This window comes from Fusarium solani, assembly GCF_023522795.1.
Source record: "Fusarium solani strain SB1 chromosome Unknown bctg00000008, whole genome shotgun sequence".
In the NCBI taxonomy this organism is placed as follows: Eukaryota; Fungi; Ascomycota; class Sordariomycetes; order Hypocreales; family Nectriaceae; genus Fusarium; species Fusarium solani.
In genome coordinates this window covers 1,494,807-1,514,151 of record NW_027072148.1, presented here as the reverse complement: position 1 = coordinate 1,514,151, position 19,345 = coordinate 1,494,807, and the positions used below count along the sequence as shown (strand labels likewise).

The 19,345-nt window shown below is 53.5% G+C and overlaps 4 protein-coding genes across 4 annotated transcripts; 3 read left to right on the top strand and 1 right to left on the bottom strand.

The window, feature by feature from the left end:
• Positions 1 to 1,295: 1,295 nt before the first annotated feature.
• Positions 1,296 to 3,481, top strand: MRS44_012533 (uncharacterized protein; the record flags this gene model as incomplete). Its single annotated transcript, XM_046269448.2, has 6 exons — positions 1,296 to 1,522; positions 1,612 to 1,760; positions 1,807 to 1,828; positions 1,885 to 1,950; positions 2,003 to 2,490; positions 2,544 to 3,481. The coding sequence occupies 6 exons, from the start codon at positions 1,296 to 1,298 to the stop codon at positions 3,479 to 3,481; spliced, it is 1,890 nt and encodes a 629-aa protein (XP_046133014.2).
• A 287-nt stretch (positions 3,482 to 3,768) lies between these two features.
• On the bottom strand, positions 3,769 to 7,349 carry MRS44_012532 (uncharacterized protein; the record flags this gene model as incomplete). The annotated part of the gene is made up of 3 exons (XM_046272718.2): positions 3,769 to 4,799; positions 4,845 to 7,221; positions 7,275 to 7,349. The coding sequence occupies 3 exons, from the start codon at positions 7,347 to 7,349 to the stop codon at positions 3,769 to 3,771; spliced, it is 3,483 nt and encodes a 1,160-aa protein (XP_046133015.2).
• A 414-nt stretch (positions 7,350 to 7,763) lies between these two features.
• Positions 7,764 to 8,827, top strand: MRS44_012531 (uncharacterized protein; the record flags this gene model as incomplete). Its single annotated transcript, XM_046278517.1, has 3 exons — positions 7,764 to 7,892; positions 7,947 to 8,046; positions 8,097 to 8,827. The coding sequence occupies 3 exons, from the start codon at positions 7,764 to 7,766 to the stop codon at positions 8,825 to 8,827; spliced, it is 960 nt and encodes a 319-aa protein (XP_046133016.1).
• An 8,265-nt stretch (positions 8,828 to 17,092) lies between these two features.
• Positions 17,093 to 18,641, top strand: MRS44_012530 (uncharacterized protein; the record flags this gene model as incomplete). Its single annotated transcript, XM_046269450.2, has 3 exons — positions 17,093 to 17,667; positions 17,715 to 17,852; positions 17,903 to 18,641. 3 exons carry the CDS (start codon positions 17,093 to 17,095, stop codon positions 18,639 to 18,641), a joined length of 1,452 nt encoding a protein of 483 aa, XP_046133017.1.
• Between the last annotated feature and the right edge of the window lie 704 nt (positions 18,642 to 19,345).

The window sequence follows — 19,345 nt, the reverse complement described above, 5'->3', positions numbered from 1 at the left end:
ATGGGCGGTGACAAGGAGTGAGGTGAACGAGCGCGTGAAGTTTTTAGTTTTACGTATCTAGTGCAGAGTCCTATTAGAGTTATGGTTACGAGGGCCTAGAGAGACCCGAGTTTGGCGGATGTGACGTAAAGAGGTGGTGTTTTGTGGGGGTCCATGATTTGGCTGTGGATGGAGATGGGATGGATGGATGGCAGGCAAGGCTGGTTATCGATTTTCTTTTCTTTTCTTTTGCTGTTGCTGCATCGTGCAGAGTGGATAAAGGGTTCTTGGCAGCCCGTGATGGACAAGATGTGATTTATGTACGCGCGTGTACAGTACCCGTACAGTCAACCGGAGCAATTGGTCAGTCGCCGTGATTTAGATTGACCGTTGAGAGAATGTCTCGGAATATTCCTTACTTCCCTATCAAGACTTGGTCAAAAATTGCTGCATGTATTGCTCAAAAGGGAATAACTACCCTCGTCGGGGAACTTGGCTGGGGGAGGAGGGGAAGGACGCCTTTTGTCCGGAAATAACCATGCACATCATCTCGCCAAATGCCTGTCCAGCCAGCCTGCCCCGTCCTGTCCTCTGCTGCACCCGTTGTTGGTCGCGTGGGATTGGCTGCTAAAGTATCGCTTTGGCATCACAGGCCCTATCGCTGCCCGTTCTTCATTGCTCTCTTGTGAGAATGGAAGCGACTTTGCCGCCTCGCCTTGCCGGGTGCGAGATGGATGTCGCCGGGTGTGGGCTTTGTATAGGTAGACGTCTCTTTTTTTTTTTTTTTTTTACCTTTCGTCGTTCCTTCTCTCTCCTCCTCGGTTGTCTCCTCTCTTTTCTCCCCTCCTCACCGTCACCTCACATCCATCCTCGTTAATCTCTTGGCCTCATCCTCCGTGTCTCGTCCTATCGAATCGAATGTTCCCCCCTCTAAAGTATCCCTAGGCAGGAGGACCAGGGTCTTGTTGGATCGTCACAAGGACAAAGGGGACTTTCCTAGTGTGGAGCTCGATACTGGGCATCATCCACTCCCGAAGAGACCCTTGCAGCAGCGGTGACAGTCTTGCTTGCCCGACTTTTTCGTCCTTGTCCTTGTGTATTATATATACATCGTCTTTTTGCATTTCTCGTCACTCTTTTCTCCGCCATTTTTTGAGGTCCCTGAAATCGGCGTTGGCCGTTCGTTATGCATCGGGGCTGTTTCGAATGTCACCACAAGTGCGCCACTCCCAGACCGACAACAACAACTACATACACTACGCTTCCCCGATCTATGTCGGAATACTTGAACCTTTCAACATCATAAACGAAACGTCATGGCTTCTTCTTCGGCAGGTCACGAGATGAAATCATTTCCTTCTGATGATCATCCTCCTCCTGGAACCATGTCCTCACCAGCTGGACATGAAGCCTGGTGGAAGATTCATCTCTTCCGCGGCATGACCAACGACATACGCCGACGGCTGCCCTACTACGTGAGCGACTGGGTCGATGCCTGGGACTATCGAGTCGTCCCAGCCACCGTGTACATGTATTTTGCAAAGTGAGTCTCCAAGTTTGTAATCTCTTTTCTTGTCAAGATCAACCGGTCCATGACGATGGGGTGAACATGCCACTGACTCGCTCACGTAGCATCTTGCCCGCCCTCGCCTTCTCGCTCGACATGTTCCAAAAGACGGGTTCCAATTATGGCGTCAATGAGGTTTTGCTAGCTTCTGTACTAGGAGCAGTGGTGTTTTCGTTGTTTGCTGCGCAGCCCCTGGTCATCGTCGGCGTCACGGGTAAGTTATCTTCCCGTCTAGAGTTATTGATACTAACCATCCCGAGGCCCAATTACCGTCTTTAATTAGTGAGAATCTCATTGTATTCGCATTTTCAGGCCAACATGACTAACTTTACTACTAGCACCGTCTACGATATCATGAAGCCCACTGGTGTCAATTACATTGGCTTCATGTGCTGGATCGGCATGTAAGTCCAGCCTCCTCGGCACAACTCGGCACTCTGTATACTGACGTTTTAGATGGTCACTCATTCTACACTGGATTCTTGCCATCACCAATTCGTGCAATTGGCTCCGTTGGGTCACTCGCTTCCCTTGCGACATCTTTGGCTTTTACGTCGCCTTCATCTACCTCCAGAAGGGTATTCAGGTTCTCGAGCGTCTGGGCAATGGCCCCGAGTTTTATCTCTCCATCGTTTCCGCCCTCTTGGTCTTCATGGTTGCCTATGCCTGCGGTGAGCTTGGCTCCAGCAGCCTCTTTCGCCATCCCCTGCGTGTCTTTCTCAAAGATTATGGCACGCCCCTGACCCTCATCTTCTTTACCGGCTTCGTCCACATTGGTCGCATGTCTGAGGTTAAGCTTGATGTTCTCCCGACTGGCATCGCCTTTGTGCCGACTTCTGGCCGGAGTTGGCTTGTCAACTTTTGGGATATGAGTGCAGGCGACATTTTCCTGGCTCTTCCTTTTGCTATTCTCTTGACCATTCTCTTCTGGTTTGACCACAATGGTATGTCTTGGGAAACTCAGGATTCTATCTACGTATTCTTGCTAACAATTCAGTCTCTTCACTCATTGCTCAGGGCAGCGAGTTTCCTCTCCGAAAACCCGCCGGTTTCCACTGGGACCTTTTCCTCCTCGGCCTCACGACTGGTATCGCTGGTATCCTGGGTCTGCCCTTCCCCAACGGCCTCATCCCTCAGGCCCCTTTCCACACCGAATCCCTCTGCGTCACAAAGGCTGTGAAGGACGAAGACGAAGAAGGCAACCCACGAGATGGCAGTTACTCATTCGAAGCAACCCATGTCGTCGAGCAGCGTTTTTCCAACCTTGCTCAGGGCCTCCTCACCCTCGGCACCATGACTGGCCCCCTGCTCGTCGTCCTTCACCTCATCCCACATGGCGTTCTTGCTGGTCTCTTCTTCGTTATGGGTGTCCAGGCCCTCGAAGGCAACGGAATCACCGCTAAGCTCGTCTTCCTTGCCCGCGACCGGGCTCTCACACCCTCGGCAAGCCCGCTTCTCAGAGTGCGCCGCCGAGCCGCCATCTGGGGTTTTGTCCTCGTTGAGCTTGTTGGATTTGGCGCCACCTTTGCTATTACTCAGACCGTTGCTGCTGTGGGATTCCCTGTCTTCATTCTCGCTCTCATCCCCATCCGTGCTTGGCTTCTCCCATATGTCTTCTCTCCTGAAGAGCTCGCACTTCTTGATGAACCGACTGCCTCGGAATTTACTATGGAAGGTATTGGCGGAGCCTGGGGAGGCGGCGGCGGCAAAGAGGAAGACCCCAGCAACGAGACGTCGGCCATGTCAAGTCGTAAGGTGTCACAAACTGGCCCTTTGCGTCGCTTGGAGCATCACGACAGTGTCTTTGCTCACCCTGGAGCCCCACGAAAGAGCCAGGAGGACCTCGCTGAGCTGGGACAAATACAGTCAGCACAGAGTACGGCCACGAGAAGAAGAAGCATTGACAGGCGGCCACCAAGACATTCAGATGTATAGACAGATATATGATGGATGATTTGTATAGACGGAGGAGTATATACGGGAGATATATAGGAGGATATACCACTGAAAGTTAGACTCAAAGGGTTGGATAAGATGGGGCGAAAGGGGGATTTAAATGCATGATGATGATCACGACGATATTTTCAAGACATTTTCATTACATCTCTGACATTTGGTATCGTTCATTAATTCTAGACTTGTACAACCACCTTCAGCCGTGGATCATCTCGTACACACATGTGCTCACCATGAGTGACCTAAACGCCGTTATTCCATTCTCCTTACTCATCATCATCGCTATCCATGAGAAAGCCTCCTCGAGCTCTCGGTCTTCGCGCAACCACTGGTGCCACATCTTCGTCTTCATCAGCCTTGTCGGCCTCCTTATCAACCTGCTTGCCAGCCTCCTTGTCAGCTGCATTGTCCATTCCACCCATCTCCTCGTCCTGGTCCTCATCCTCATTCTCATCTTCGTCCTCGTCCTCGCTCTCACTCTCAGTGCTAACACGCCTCCTCTTGCGGGCTTCTCCATCGCTATCATCTTGCGAAGTCTCCCCCTCCTCGTCCTCCTCTATGGTACCGTCCATGGCCTTGCGGATAAAGTCATCCTTGTCTGAACCCTCGTCATCAGAGCTTGCAACAGCTGCCTTGGTTGCCCGGGCACGCTTGCGAAGCGTCGGAGCACGAGCTGACTTGCCCACCATGGCGTCCTCGCCCTGAGTAGTCGCCCTAGCATGCGCAGCCTGTGCCGCAATTTCACGCTCTCGGGCGAAGAAGGCCTCGTCCTCTTCTAGTGTGAATTCGTCGTCGCTGTCTCTTACGAATTCGGTGGACTTGATGTTCATGTGCTTTTCGTGCTCGCTCTTTTTCTTCTTTCGCCTCCGCTCTTCCTTCTCCTCCTCAGTAAGCGGGCGCCGCTTCTTGCGTGCCTTCTTGGGCTTGTCTTTGCCATTCTCATCAATGACCTTTCGCACTGTAGGTCCGCCCTTGGGGAATAGTGGCACACCATCCAGGTCGCCGTCTTCATCATCATCGAAAGCTGCCTTCTTTGGCGGAGGAGGCTTGCGCTTGAGCTGGTGCTCTGCAAGTACGCCCTCCTCGAAAGTGGGAGGGCTGAACTCGGCTTGGTTAATGAAGTGGATGGCATCCTTGAGGCCATCGGCCGACAAGTCTCCAGGTATGGTCCACGCAGACTCGGGTGTCTCCTCCGAACCTGGGCTGAGAAGTCGGAGACCGGTGAGGTTCATCAGCAGACGGAAGTAAGAGTTCTTGAACATGGCTGTCCGGCGGGCATTGTCATCCGGACGAACATCTGGGCTCTGTTAGTAACTACAAGTCGTTGGGAGAGAAAACTCACGAAATATTGGAGCCGTCTTTGGCTCCGGCACTGTCGGCTGCTCTTCGTCATCTTCTGTTGGCTCGGGTGGAGGCATCGCCTCCTGAGCGTCGGCCCATGCCCGTCGCTCAGTCTCGGCTTCACCAAGAACCTTCTTGAGCCAAGCGATATGTTCTCCCTGATTCTTGTCCAGCATCGCTCCCACCACGATGGCAATTTGTCGGTCCAGTTCCTCCGTGTCGTCCTTGAAGACAAGCTCTGCTCCAGGCCTCGACTTGCTGGCTGTTGTCACTGTCTGTCGCTCATAACCATACTCGAGGAAGAATGCGGTGCCTGATAGCTTGCTGAAGAGCATTTCTACAATGAGCTCCGGTCGTTGTTCGATCTTCTTGAAGCACTTGCGCAAGATCTGTTTCACCAGCTCTTCCCATTCCTTGAACATGCTAGACGACTTGTCCAATGCAGCAGGCCCCTTGATCATGTTGTAGAAGAGATGGATGATGTCTACACGGAAGAGCATGACACTCGCTTCCTGCTTGAAGGCCACCCGGTAAAAGTACCGATGTATCCGCTTCAGCTGTTCATCATTCATGTCGCGATAGAACTTGGTAAAGGCCACAAAGGTATCGACTACGCCCTGGGGAGTAAAGCGTGACGCGAACCGATGGAAGTCGAACTTGCGTTCCTTTGTCGTGCGTTCTGCGGTCTGGGCGTCATTGTCTGAATCGTCGTTTTCTTCGTTGTCGTTGTCGATCCCTGCTGCATCTTGCGCTGCCTTCTTCTTCCGACGAGTGCGCTTGCGAGAGCGGACTTGCATATCGATGTTCTGCTTGGAGTATCCTTCTAGAATACGCAAAAAGTGGTGGACAAGTTCTGTGGCGGCGTCGAGGTAGTTGAAGCCCTGGTCTTTGTAGTTTCGGATAATGTTTGCGATGGCGTCGTGAGTTGACTCTTCATAGAAGAGACGGCTGAGTACGTTCTCTGCGATCTCCTCATTGTCTTCATTTCCAGAATCCGACATCTCTTGAACTGTCAGAAGAATCTGAGTGAAGCAGCGCATGACAGCAGTGAGCTCATGCCAGTCCTTCATGTCAAGAGACTCATGAAGAGCCTTGTTGAGCGTGATGAACATCTCTTGGTTGAGAACGCCAGCAACAAGGTTGAAGCTGCTGACATCCTCATCGGTCTTCTTGCCAGACTGCTTCCTTGCCTTGCGCCTCATGCGCTCCGCTTCGAGGAACCATGCAACCAGGTAGAAGAACTGACGACGGTGATACTGCATGAGATACGGCGCCTCTCGATCAATCGTCTTGCGGATATGTTGAAACAGGGGGTTGAAGCCAGAGTCGAGAAATTCTTCCACAAAAGCTCTCAGCTGGTCATAAGCTCGCGAGTTGAGCTTGGCTGGGAGTCCGAGGTCCTTCTCATCCTTGTCCGCTTTTCGTGCTCGGCGAGGTGGTCGAAAGGTCTTTGTGTTGTCCAACTTCTGATTCCGCATTGACGCATCGGCGAGCGCATCTTGACCCGAGAGCGAGGACATCTTGCCATCCTCTCTCTTGACCCAGATCATGGTGCCGAACCGATTATGCCGTGTCGGTCCCTTTCGATTGTACGCCTTCAGCATCGACGACTCCTTGTTCATCATGGCAGCGAGTTCCCCAGCCTTGGCCTTGCTCAGCTGCTGCTCGTTCATAAACAGCTTCTCAATGTCGACTTGCTTGACCAGATGGTATATAATCTCCATAACCGACGTATCCTCAGCCCTAAAGTCATCTCCCATATTGGAAGCGAGCGTCAGGAGAACAAGAAAGATGTCTTGGTAGGAAAATGCGTCGATGGTAGCTGATCTCGATATCTGGGACTCGTCACCATCATATTTGACGTCAGGGGGCGGCTCGATCATGGCAATATTCCGTAGGAAGAAGAGAACCAGCTTGATGATTCCTTGGTCGCGCTGTGTCCGATCGCCGATTGGTATCGCCATTGAGGGAAGCGCCACTCGAACCGCCGTGTGAAGAACCCTTGCTCCGTCAAAGTTGATGATGGCCCTCTTGTATGCCACCTGCGCCAGCTCCAGAACAGGCATGTGACGGTGGTGGTTCACCGTCATGCGCTCCCTGTCGCGTTCCATCGGCCAGGTGAGGGGGACCATGAGTTCGAAGCAGGCCAGTGCCATTCTTGATTTGAATTTGCTGTCCATGGCGTTCTCGGGCCATGTCGCTAGGATGGGGAGCAAGTCGCCCTCGATCAGGTTCGCCTGGTGGATGCATCGCGCAACGTCCATGCGGTTCGTCTTTTCATCGTAGAATCGTATCCATCGCTTGAGATCCCGGAGGACCTCGAGGGCGTCGTCACCCAGCTGATACCGGCCATCGTCGTCGGCGCTGATACCTCCTAGCTAGGGTTGTTGGTTAGCACCTTTGAGGGCCGTCGAGTTTCAGGGGAACTTACAGCAGACACGAGACTGTTGACGTGGGCTCGCACTTCGGGGTGCACAATATCAATGGTGCCGTCCGCCAACTCCATGATTGCAACGTATCAACAGACTGTCAACTGTTGCAGCTAGAAACATCACATGTCGTGGGGCTGCTGGCTGGGCAACATTTCAAAAGTCCAGTCCCACCACAGCCAGGACGACGCGTCTGGACGCGTCTCTTCGGCTCCGGCGTGCTTAATTGATGCGCGTTGATAAGATAAGATAAGATTGTCTAGAAGCGGCAAGAGCGGCACGTCGTCGGCACCTGACAAAAGAGCCGTCGGCTCCGGTACACACGGTACAGAGTGGGCAAAAAGTCCGGGGCATGCCGAGGTTACCCGCTTTATGATGGCATGGGCCGCCGTATCGTTCGTCCCCCACGGGGAGAGCTTATAACACGCCGAGACAGAACACACAATCCAATCTTCGCTGCAAATATACCACATTCTTCATTGTCGCTTCCAATGGCTGCCTCGGTTCTTCGTATGCGCTCGCTGGGAGCTGCGCGCCAGGTGCGCTGCTTCAGCTCTTCTCCCCGACAGTACGCTGCTGCTGAGGTCAAGCGCCTTGGTGTTATCGGCGCGGGCCAGATGGTGAGTCGCGAGAATGGCATGTGAAGAGCGTCACGTCAATTAACCACCACGTAGGGATTGGGAATTGCTCTCGTTGCTGCTCAGAAGGCCCAGGTTCCTGTGACCCTGATTGATACCTCCGACAAGGCTTTGGACAAGGGCATTGCTTTCGCTGGTACGAGCTCCAATGCCTCTTATTCGGCCTTCCTTCTAACATTCCCGTAGAGAAGCTTCTAGCCAAGGATGTCTCCAAGTCGAGAATTACACAAGAGCAGGCCGATAAGGCGCGGTCCCTTCTGAGCACCAGCACCAAGATGGAGGACCTCTCCTCTGCCGACATGGTTATTGAGGCTGTCCCCGAGATCCCCAAGCTCAAGTTCGACATCTTCGGCAAGCTCGCTCAGATCTGCCCCAAGCATGCCATCCTCGCCACAAATACCTCGTCCATCTCAATCACTCGTATCGCCGCCGCCACGACAACTGATCCCACCGACACCTCGGCCTCGTCCCGCGTCGTCTCCACCCACTTCATGAACCCCGTCCCCGTGCAAAAGGGTGTCGAGATCATCAGCGGTCTCCAGACCAGCAAGGACACGCTCGACACTGCCGTCGAGTTCTGCAAGAAGATGGGCAAGATCACATCCGTGTCGGCCGATTCACCCGGCTTCCTTGCCAACCGCATCCTCATGCCTTATATCAACGAGGCCATCATCTGCCTCGAGACCGGTGTCGGAGACCGCGACTCCATTGACGCCATTATGAAGAACGGTACCAACGTGCCCATGGGTCCTCTGCAGCTTGCCGACTTTATCGGTCTCGACACATGTCTCTCCATCATGAAGGTCTTGTACGAGGAGACGGCCGATTCCAAGTATAGGCCGAGTGTGCTGCTGAAGAACATGGTCAGCGCTGGATGGTATGGCAAGAAGAGCGGCAAGGGCTTCTACGACTATTGACCCATTAGTTAAAATCCCAAGTCACCAAAATTGTTTCATAGTTGACGTTCAATGAGTATAGGGATAGAGGGAAAATACTATTACGAACAATATAATCGTTAGCATCCGATAGCGTTTCTCAACTCACCCCTACTAGTCTTGACCCAACTCGCCCCCGCTGGCAGTATCGCCTACAGCCCTCGGAGATGCTTGAGAAACCATGAAGCCATGTAGCTGGCCCATCGTCAGCCCTCATGCTTCAGCGCTCTAGCCGCGGCTTCGTGAGCAAGCGCCTCGAACGTCCCGTTGTCCCCTTTCCAGGGTTGAAAACAAAACATCAAAGACTCGATCAACATGATCTTCGGAATCTCGGAAACAAGCACGTGGCCCAGAAAGAATGCGGTCCAATTCCGCTTTGTACGTGATACATGCAACGTGTGATTGTCCCGTACAACAACGGAGGCCGGTCGAGGTTCCCCTCGTGAGGGCCTGACCACGCAATCGAGCCCACGGGCCACGGGAGCTTTTCTAAATAGCAGCCCCTAGCTGAGACGGAAACGGGACGGAACAGTTACGCGAGAAGCTAGACAGAAAGTCCAGCATCGACTTTGTCTTGAGGCTCAGCCCGGCAGTTGCGGTTCGGTATGATCGTCATTGGCCTCGTCTCAACGCTGAGCTCAATTAGGCTTGCCATATCCGGAAATCCCTTCGCGCAAAGGGTCGATGGACGGATCTGCTCGCGTTTCTGCAGAGTTGTTCCCGGGTAGCCAGGGTATGCAATCGATACTCGAAGCAGCCGGCTTCTGTGTTGACCGGTTCTCCTGGCTGTGAACTTTTGCAACTCCTGAACTATCCATCCATCATGTGCTCATCCAGGAGATATCACTTCCCTAATCTCCTTTTTCCACTATCTGTTCGGACTTTTAGAAAACACTAGTCCACGAGGTTACATCCTGACCCGTTCGTTCAAGACCAAGTTGCTCCAAACAGGTTTCACCTTGAGGCTTTTGCCTACTTACCGTGCAGGAAACATATTAAGCCCTACAGCAACGGGGGCTGGCTCGGACCAGCCCGCCAAAAATAGGAAAATTGGCTCCAAGTACTATGAGTTATTCGGAGCTAAGGTACTCTCAGGGCTTGCGTTCATGCTACTTGGCGAAGTGATTACCAACCTAGTGTATAGTGTAGCTGCATCTTCACACTAATACGGCCGATAGGCTTGATACTCTACCCAGCGGCGACAGCGGCGACAACCGCGGGTAAAGAACGCAAAAGCACAGGTGTCCGGCACATCAGAGAGTCATCCGGCTACCCCACGAGCCATGACTCCTCCAAGTCCCTCCTCTCCCTAGAGATGGCCAGCAAAGCGCCGAGAAACCTGCGCATCAGGCAGGGGATCGAGGTCTACAATGACTTAGACCGAGCCACTCACCAGCCAAAGGATTCTTGCCGAAGCAAGGACATGCCCTAATACGAGTGTCTTCATCCTTCCTTCATCCGATCACGCGAAGCGAGTTGACGTGCATCATCGGCGCCTCTGACACGGCCGCCTCAGCGTCAAATCGTTCGATATTTGCTTCTTTGAATCGGCGAAAAGCGCGAGGCCCAAGATCCATCCACAGAAAATTCTGTCCTGTCTGCTTCGGCCAGGGTTCGTGCCGCAGATGGCGGACGCATGAGGGCTTTACCCGGGATGGAGCGTCTTGCTACCGAAATCTCAAGTCAGCATTAGGAAATGGAGAAAGCGGGCTCTGACCCTAAACCGTTTTTTTTTGCCAATATATTTCATCTGAACATGCCTGGAGCTTGTAGATTGAGTTGTCCAGGAAATTGCCGAGCGGCGGCCATGGTCTCTGTAGGTCGGCATGTCTCATCAGCTCCTTGCCAGGTTGCTGGAGGCCACATGCCCGCCTTGTCGAGGCAGTGTGAGGTGTAAAAATCGATACTCTCATGATGGTGGGCCCAGCATCATTGTGTAGGCCGATTCTGGCTGCAGGGAGTCAAAACTGTTCGACAAGACGCAGTCAATGACGAGGACAGGTGGGACTCGTCAAGATTGATGAACCCCCAAGGCTGAGCTAGAAAGTGACGGTCAGATTCGCTGCCGCCCTTCCCGACAAGCACGTCGATGGGCCACCAGGAAGCTGTGGCCGCCATGGCGCCCATGACCACCATGATGGCTTGTACGGGCTGTAGTCAAAGCTGAGTTTGATGAAGAAAACACGAACCACGCTCTTCACCATGGTGAATATGCCGTGGCTGGTAAGGAGGCCAATGCTCGTTGCAACTCTTCAACCCTTATTGCCAAATGACCACTCTGGGGTTCTTCTCGGCAAGCAGGGATGCGTCGATCCAGAATGTTCCTCAGTCCGTCCGCAAGAAGCTCCATCTCGGGACTCATTCTTCTATGGATGAAACATGCTACCGGGGAATTGCTCGAAGGCGAGAGGGTCAGACATGGGATAGCCTGGCCATTGTGCAGAGGCGGATGTCCTCCGGGCAAGACCTTGCATGGTGGGTTAGAGATGATCGATCGGACAGTAGATGCGACTGGTTGATCAAAGGTCTGGCAGTCGAGGACACCGCTTGTTCTTTAGCTGCAGGCCTCGAGCGTGACGAGATCCGGCATCAGTAGCAAGGTCATTGCTGCGATGCTGTGCAGAGATACAATCCATATCATAGACGGGAACCAGGACTAGTGCCCGGGCAAGAGATGGGGCCGTCAGTGGGTCTAAATAACATTGCCACTCTCAGCAACATGTTCCCAGATCTGGAGCACGAGGTATGTAGATATGAGGAGACGCAATCAGTGTTGACTGCTTGTTGAGCGGGCAGTGTCCGTGTAAGACCCAAGCGGCACACTTCCGCGGCCCCAGACCTGGTTCAGCCACCGAAATTGACACTCTGAATAGTACTATCTGCTCGCGTGCTGGTACGAGTTGTAATAAACGTTGCTGTAGTATTCGTAGATGACTGCACAATCCCCGTAGGGCATGGATGAGTCGACTGCAGGTTGCATCATTCGGGCTCAAGTACCGTGGCCGGTTGAGGAGATAATTTGGGGTAACAGTCGTCGTCAACCGAGGGGGCAACTGCCTGCCAACTGCCGTTGTTTGAGGACGCGGCCTGGCTGTGTGGGACGTCATGTTATCATGTTGGCTGAGCCAAGGATCCTTCTTATTCGCCTTTCAAAGTTCTGCCCTGGGCAGGGGAACTGCAAGAATGCGTGCTGGGGATCTTGGATCGAACGACTCCGAGGGGTCACTCGCTCTGCTTGCAGGCAATTCAAGGGACGAGGAAAATTAAATACCGGGTTTGCAGATTCTCGAAGGAAAAGAACCGTAATTCCTTCCCTGTTGAAGGGTCTAGTGTGACGAAAGAGGGTCTCAACGGCTGCCGCATCCTTTTCAATATGGATGTACGGAGCGATCGGGGCATTAGGCGAGGCCGTAAGAGATCCTTGCAACGCTCCTGTCATCTCTTGACCCTTGGCTTACTTTACCTCGTCTCTCACTCCATCGACGAGACTGGTGATCGATCGGAGAGCCGCGAAGCCCGGGGGTGTCAACAGTGGATCGAAGGAGGCAGATTCGGCGGGCGTTTGTTGCATATTGAGATGTCTGTGGTGTTTGTCCGAACTCCTCGTTGAAGCTTCAAACAACCACACTTTCGTTCGAAACAATCAAGAATTGGGGATGATAGGCAATGCGTGGCGTCCGGGGACCCTGGTTCGCCGGGCGTGGAGATGGCGCTCCTGAAATCTGGGGGGCCACAAGGTGTGGCTGTATCGGCCTTCCCAACTGCAAAATAACCACCGTTTCGAGACTGCCACGGGAGCTAGGGTAGTAAACTCTAAGTTGCTGGCATCGATGCCATGACAAGAATCGAGACAGTGCCCTCTTGTCTCCATCAAGGAGGTTAGAATCCTAATGCGTCACAGAATGTGAGGATGCAAAATGCCGCGAGGAGAAGTGCTTGGCCCTATCCATTCCGTTTGTCTTTGATACAGCAAATGGCCCAAGTTTGTGAAACGGGAGAAACATCGTTCCCGAACATGTGGCTTTGTGTTTGTGACGGGATGCATGGTGCCGACTGGAAACCGTGCGAGTGGGATTCCCGTTGACGCAGGGTAAATACTCGAAGACACGTTGGGATTTCAAACAGTGTATGTTGGACGATGGGACATACTTTCGCTCTCTTGTGTCCATTATGTCAGTTCCATCATTCGCTGTTTGACCGGGCTCGTACTCTATCTCGGCTGCTGGCACAACACTTGTGTCCATACGAGATGGCGGTCGAGATAACTGAAGTTGGGCAATGTTACCAGCGAGATCCCGTCGTATTGTGAGATATTAGGTTGTGTCACGGTTCTCCAAGCCACGCTGACAGTCAAGCAGTGAGACAGGGCGATGTCTCTCATCCACGCCCCACCGATCCTCCATCCTGTCGGGAAGCTCATCAGAGTTGCATGCAACGCTGAGGATCTTGGAAACCTTGTCGAGGTAGTTGTTCGAGACTGAGTTGCCGATTGAAGTCTGAGTATTTAGAAATTAGAACAACTGATTGCTTGTAACCTCTTCGTATAGGTGTGGTTCGAAGGCGAGAATACTCTACAGTATCCTATCAACTGTGGCTAGCTAGCCCAGAGGTTGACCGCAAGAACGATATGCAGCTGAATGCACACTGGTGCTTACTCGAATTTTCAATATGCCGCAGCGGCCGCAGTTCTGGCCAGATGGCGAAATTGTTGAATCCGAAAGACGGCCAACTGTCGCCGGGTCCGATGGGCTCGCGGGACCGAGATGATCGAGTTGGGGGGGTTGACGATAATTACAGTACCCCCGGTAAGGCGAGAAATGTGGGTTTCGGAGGGAACTTTGAAGGGCCTGATGGATCATGGCCATGTTCTTGACCTGTCTCTAGGAGCTCGGAGGTGAGGATCAAGGCTGAGGACAAGACCCATGCCCTCTGATGCCGTGAGAAAATGGGCCCGTTTCGAAGCCGTTGGGAGTCGTCATCACGGTCATCGTACTGTTCACCATTGGGATCATGGGCGTTTCGTCGGCAGCAGCGCCAAAGAAATGTCCGCGGTGCGTGCAAAGCTCAAGCCAGTTGAAGGATGAAACTTCCAGGTTCGGGTTGGCTGCGGGCCCGATCCTTGATCCCGGCCAACACTGGCTAGTGTCGTGTACGAGGAAGTAGTGGCCCGGGACTGCCTCCCGCCGTTTTGCATCTGTTGAAGAAAATTCACTGTAGGTCCATTCCATTCCATCCATGGAAGGCACGGCTGTCGAACTTTGCTTGCTTGTGCCTTGCTGCACCTGCCCTGGATTTCCGGGATGGTCGAATTAGAACCTGCAGATGGAGGGGGGCTCCTGCAGAATGAGCCAGCATTGTCAGCACACAAAGAAAGTACGGGCATTCAAGCGAGAAAACGGCAGGAAGCAGCCCGATGATCGGCATCTCACCTTTCCCCTTCCTTCCCCATGCAACCAACTGCAACTCGGCTTTTGGGCAGTCACGACGGTGCTTCCCGCGGCATCTGTCTCTGCCTCCATGTCTGCTTGTCTCCATCTCAAACCATGATCGAAAGGCACTGTCCACCTCCAAGACGATGCATCACATAACACCACTCGACTCAGACTCGATCCATTGCAGCATCAAGCACTAGCATCTAATGCACTGCAACCAAAAGGATCATGGCTGGCGTTGCACTACGCCACAGTAACCGGTCATGTTTCCCCTCTGATGAGTCGAAATGGCGTTCGATGCCTTGTTACTCCATGGGATCCTCGAGATGCTCCCACGAGTAGCACAGACGAGAGCCTACCTGCAACGACCAGGGCGACAGCAAGGCACAGAGGCACCTGCCTACCAGGCACATTTACTTTACGGCTTCTCCCGTGGAATCCGCAGCACCTCCCTCCAGGATGGCGGCATTCCAGAAATAGAAGACCTCTTTTCCATGTTTTGTCCTTGCATCTGCTCGACGGGATTCCCATGGATCAATAGTCCTCCTTGCCCCGCGATGGCGCGGCGGGACGCTCAAACGGCCGCCGTCCTCCACTATCTTCTCACGCCTCAATCCTCCGCCACATGTGCGTGCGCCTCGTCACCGAGGCATTGCCGCCGCGGCCGTCGGCCCTTCTATGCAGCTTTGCCTGTGTATCTCTGGGCAATCATCTCATTATTACCCCTGGCCCCCAAGTGCCGTCCTTGCTGCGTCTCGATGGGGCCCATGACAGAGTTCTCGACACTGGTTGCTCTGCGTATCCACTGTCCCAAAGCTGGTACAGAAACAGCTGGCTTAGCTCGGTCATCTGTCAGACACGATCACGAAGAGTCGAAACATGCTGAGCTATGAGATGGGCTGGTGATGGTTTCCCACCAAGACTTTGCCTTGCTCTACCACGGCGTCCTCCTATCACCAAACACCAAGCAACGGCAGTGTCTCGACTCTGGGCTCACCTTTTGCGCACTTGGCGCCTCGTCTCGCCTCATCTCGCGGGCTTGTCTCCCTTCCCAGCGCCTACCCCGACCACCACACCACCCAGCCTTGTTCCATATCTCACAGGGAAGACGACGATCACCCATATGATCTCCCCATCGTTCATCCACTCACTCTCTCTCCAAGCCCTCCAGAGCCAACGTGCAGAGTGATCCCTCTACCCTCATCTCATCTCGAGCAATTCCCCTCGCCCAAGACCCTTTCCTTCTCATCCAACACCCCTGTCTTCCCACACAAGTATGCTTTGACCTTGGGGACCCTTGCAATGATCAGAGGCCAACTAGATTTTGGAGTCTTCCCTACACCCTCCTCACAACGGTGCGGAGCACACACCCCTCTGAACCCTTGCGAGGATCCTATTGGCTCGGGGCTGCTCAAGGCGCGACAACGGTTATGCGCAACATGCGCTCAACCGTCTCAACACAGGGTCGATATGATGATGAAGGACCAATCGACGCTGGTGGACGGGCCGTGGCCTGGAGTGCCTCACTGGTTTCATTGTGCGCCATGCCGTGCACAACTTCGATCGATGATGCTGCCCTAGAGGCTCTGTGATCACCAGCACTTGTACATCACTGATGAATCGCTCATCTCTTGCCTTGTGGTTAGGGACTGTCTGTCGTATCCCCTCACATGACTCCTACCGGCCTCGCCTCCTTTGTCCATTCACGGCTTCTCATGTGCAAATTCAATGAGACGGGAGGCATGGCGTCGCTAATCTGCTGCCCATACCCGGCCTTCCGTCTCATCTGCGGTTCCTGGGGGGATCTGCTGGGGGGTATGCTCATTCCCGACTGTGGGTTCATCATACGGGCTTGACTTGCGTGGTCATGAGGCGCCTGCCAGTTCCTCGACCCTGATTTCTTGATCTGTGAACAAGTTCCGACTGACTCAAAAGGCCTGCCATAGTGCGAGAGCGAGCAAGGAATATCCGATATGGAGACAGACCTGGTCCGTGAAGATGAGGTCAAACGCACAGCGGATCGCTCGCTCAAATCCGCCAGGTACCACACCAGATACCCCCCACCTCTTATTGCCTAGTCGTTGCAGTTCCACTTCCTCTGCAGGCCCCTGGGTACATCCACAAGCAGCATGCTCTTGATTCCTCCGGGCCCCCTCGTTGCTGTTGACTCTTCCTCTGCCATATTGAGCAGGGGTGATGGACGGCCTTGTCCAGACCCCTTGGCAAGGACATGCCAGTTGCGTATTCACTCGTCCATCAACCCCGCCAGGAAGCCTCCTCACCTACTTTAATCATATATCCGTCCAGAGCCCAACTTCAATGTGGCTTGGGGCATAGGAATCATTCTTTCCACCAGACTCACTAGTCGTCTCGTTTCCTGAACCGCAGCCTATGCTCTCGTCCCTTCTTTTATGGCCCAGACCAGCCCTTATTCCAGAGCTTCCTTCTCCTTCCCAGCTTGACCTTGTTTTACAGACAGAGCCCAGCTTTCTTTTCTGAAATCAATATCTAGAGCCAAGCCTCGCCCACATTCCTTCCCGTTTAATCTTTCAACAAACTGATATCCCTTCCCCTGAGTCCACGGCCTAATCTGGCACGCCCTTGTATACTGCTTCGTCACTATCCCGGGAACGGTGTCATCCCATTCTGCAACAATCCGACGGAGAGAAGCCGTCCGTGGCAACAGGGGAGAAACCGTCGAAGTGCACTGTGCCTGTTCAACTCGAAGAGCTGCGGTAGCCGGCCATCTTGTGGTCTCACCCCCATTCGTTTTTTCACATAACTCGAGCTCTTTTCTTCCGACCATCTCGTCCAGATGCTTGTCACCAGGCAATACGACACGGAGCATAGCCATTGGCCTTTTAGCAAATACGACCCGTCTCGCAATCCGGCAAGCCCACGCATGTCGAACCCTTACGATGTTCATGTCGAGTTGCCGGCGCCATCCAGTTGGCAAGGCCAGCACTCGGGCACTGTCCACAGCGGGAATGGGCTCGCCCAACCTTTTGGGCAACGGAGCGATGAAACACAGCCTGCACAATCGCGACAGCCTGCAGGAGGTAGAGGCAATGCCCTTGGCATTCATGTGAGGCCCGAGACGAACCAGATACATGCTCCTGCCTCGATCATGACAGACCAGCGTGGACTGCCTTCAGAAGTACGGCACTCGAACCTTCAGGATGGGGGTTATGGAGCAAGGTTCGGCATATCAGCTCGAGAGAACCTCATCACCGCAGAGTCTGGAAAGGCACAGGCGGGAAAGGCAAACTCTCTGAAGGATGACGACGAGGATGATTTGGATGAGGAAGACATGCTTGATGGAGAGGGAGACAACCCTGCCCAAACTGCGGCGGAACGCGCAGCAGCTCGCCGCAAGATGAAGAGGTTTAGGTCAGTTTGTTTTGGCCAGTTATTTGGACAGGAGCTGACAGTCATAGACTTACCCATCAGCAAACTCGATTTCTTATGAGCGAGTTTGCAAAGCAGCCACACCCTGATGCCGCGCACCGGGAGCGTCTGTCGAGAGAAATTCCCGGACTCAGCCCACGACAAGTTCAGGTCTGGTTCCAGAATCGGTATATTGCCCGCGACCTCTTCCTCCTTCGTGTTGCTGACTATGGGCTAGACGTGCCAAGATCAAGCGTCTCAACGCTGACGACCGCGACCGAATGATTAAGATGAGAGCAGTCCCCGAGGGATTTGATAACGTTCAGGCACTCCATTCGCCATACGGAGCTGTTCATGGCATGAACACCCCGTTGTCGGCTCCAGGGCAATTCAATACCCAGTCGTATGCACAGCACATGATGAGGCCGCTGATCGTCGATGTACGGAGGACTGAGGCGAGCGAGCATGCCTCCCCGACCAGCTTGACTCCTGGATTTGGGGGGCTTGGGTACAGCCCTGCTGGGAGCATGAACAGTCCTAGCATTGTCTCACCACTCTCTCCAGCTTCGAGCGACCGATATGCCTATGGCGGGCACTTCTCTGCTCCCCTCACAGCGAGCCCCAGGACATCGCACCCCTTTGGACAACATGGCCTCGACGCCCCTATCGAAATCAACCGGCCAAGCCCTCACCCTATCCAGCCTCCCCTGCTCCGTGACACCATGTCCAGGGCCAGGTCAGAGTCGTCACAATCACCACTGCGTTCGACCATGTCATGGAAGGGAGACACAATCGACTATTCCTACCGAGGAGCAAACACGAGCCCAAGCCTTGCTGACCGACACGCTCCTCTGTATCAGCCTGCCCCCATAACGCAGTCCTCTGGTGGTATGGATACTTATGCTGTGAACTCGATGCCTGGGAGCAGGGCTTCGCCCGTGCCCCAGGCCCCAAGCCGCGAAGTTGAAAGGGCTTGAAAGTCCCAGGGGATACCCATTGACCGATACCGATATTCTTGTACAAGCTGGAACACCGTTTCAGGGTTCAAGCCGTGCAATTCCCTGCGTTCTCCAAGTTTGAACATGTTGTCTATCCGGCAACCCCAGTTATAGTGCCTTTGCAGAGCTGCAGTCTGGCACCTATCATCAGTTGGCATCACTGATATGTTACACTTTCACGAGCTCAATGACGACGGAGGCTGGCCGTTTGAGCCGTTTCCCTTCTTGTCCCCTCGTGCCGAAAGGTCGAGGGGATTGTGCGCCACCTTGTTATGGCGCACGTTTCCACTCAGGATTTGTCTAGTTTGGCTTACTTTCTTACGTTACTGTTGAAGACTGTTTCTCTTTTGGATTGCATTTTCATGAGCTCGATCAACTGCATTTTGGCGCATCATGATGGTGGTTGGGGGACGGGCAAGGGTTTATTCGGAAGTGGGCAGGGTCCCGGAATCACGAGCCTGGACGTTTGGGCGATGATGATGACTCTTTCCTTATTTCATTCATTGTGGCTGGAGAGGCATTTGATTTGCTATGATGATGATCTGAAGCTGGGATTTGGATGACCAAAAAGGGGGCTCATAGGTTTGGCTGGCGCAACGATGCTTTTTTTTTGCTTTCTACCTCGGAACGGACTGGCTCTGATTTCCAATTCTGGTGTATGTATATACCTTAGATCAAATGTG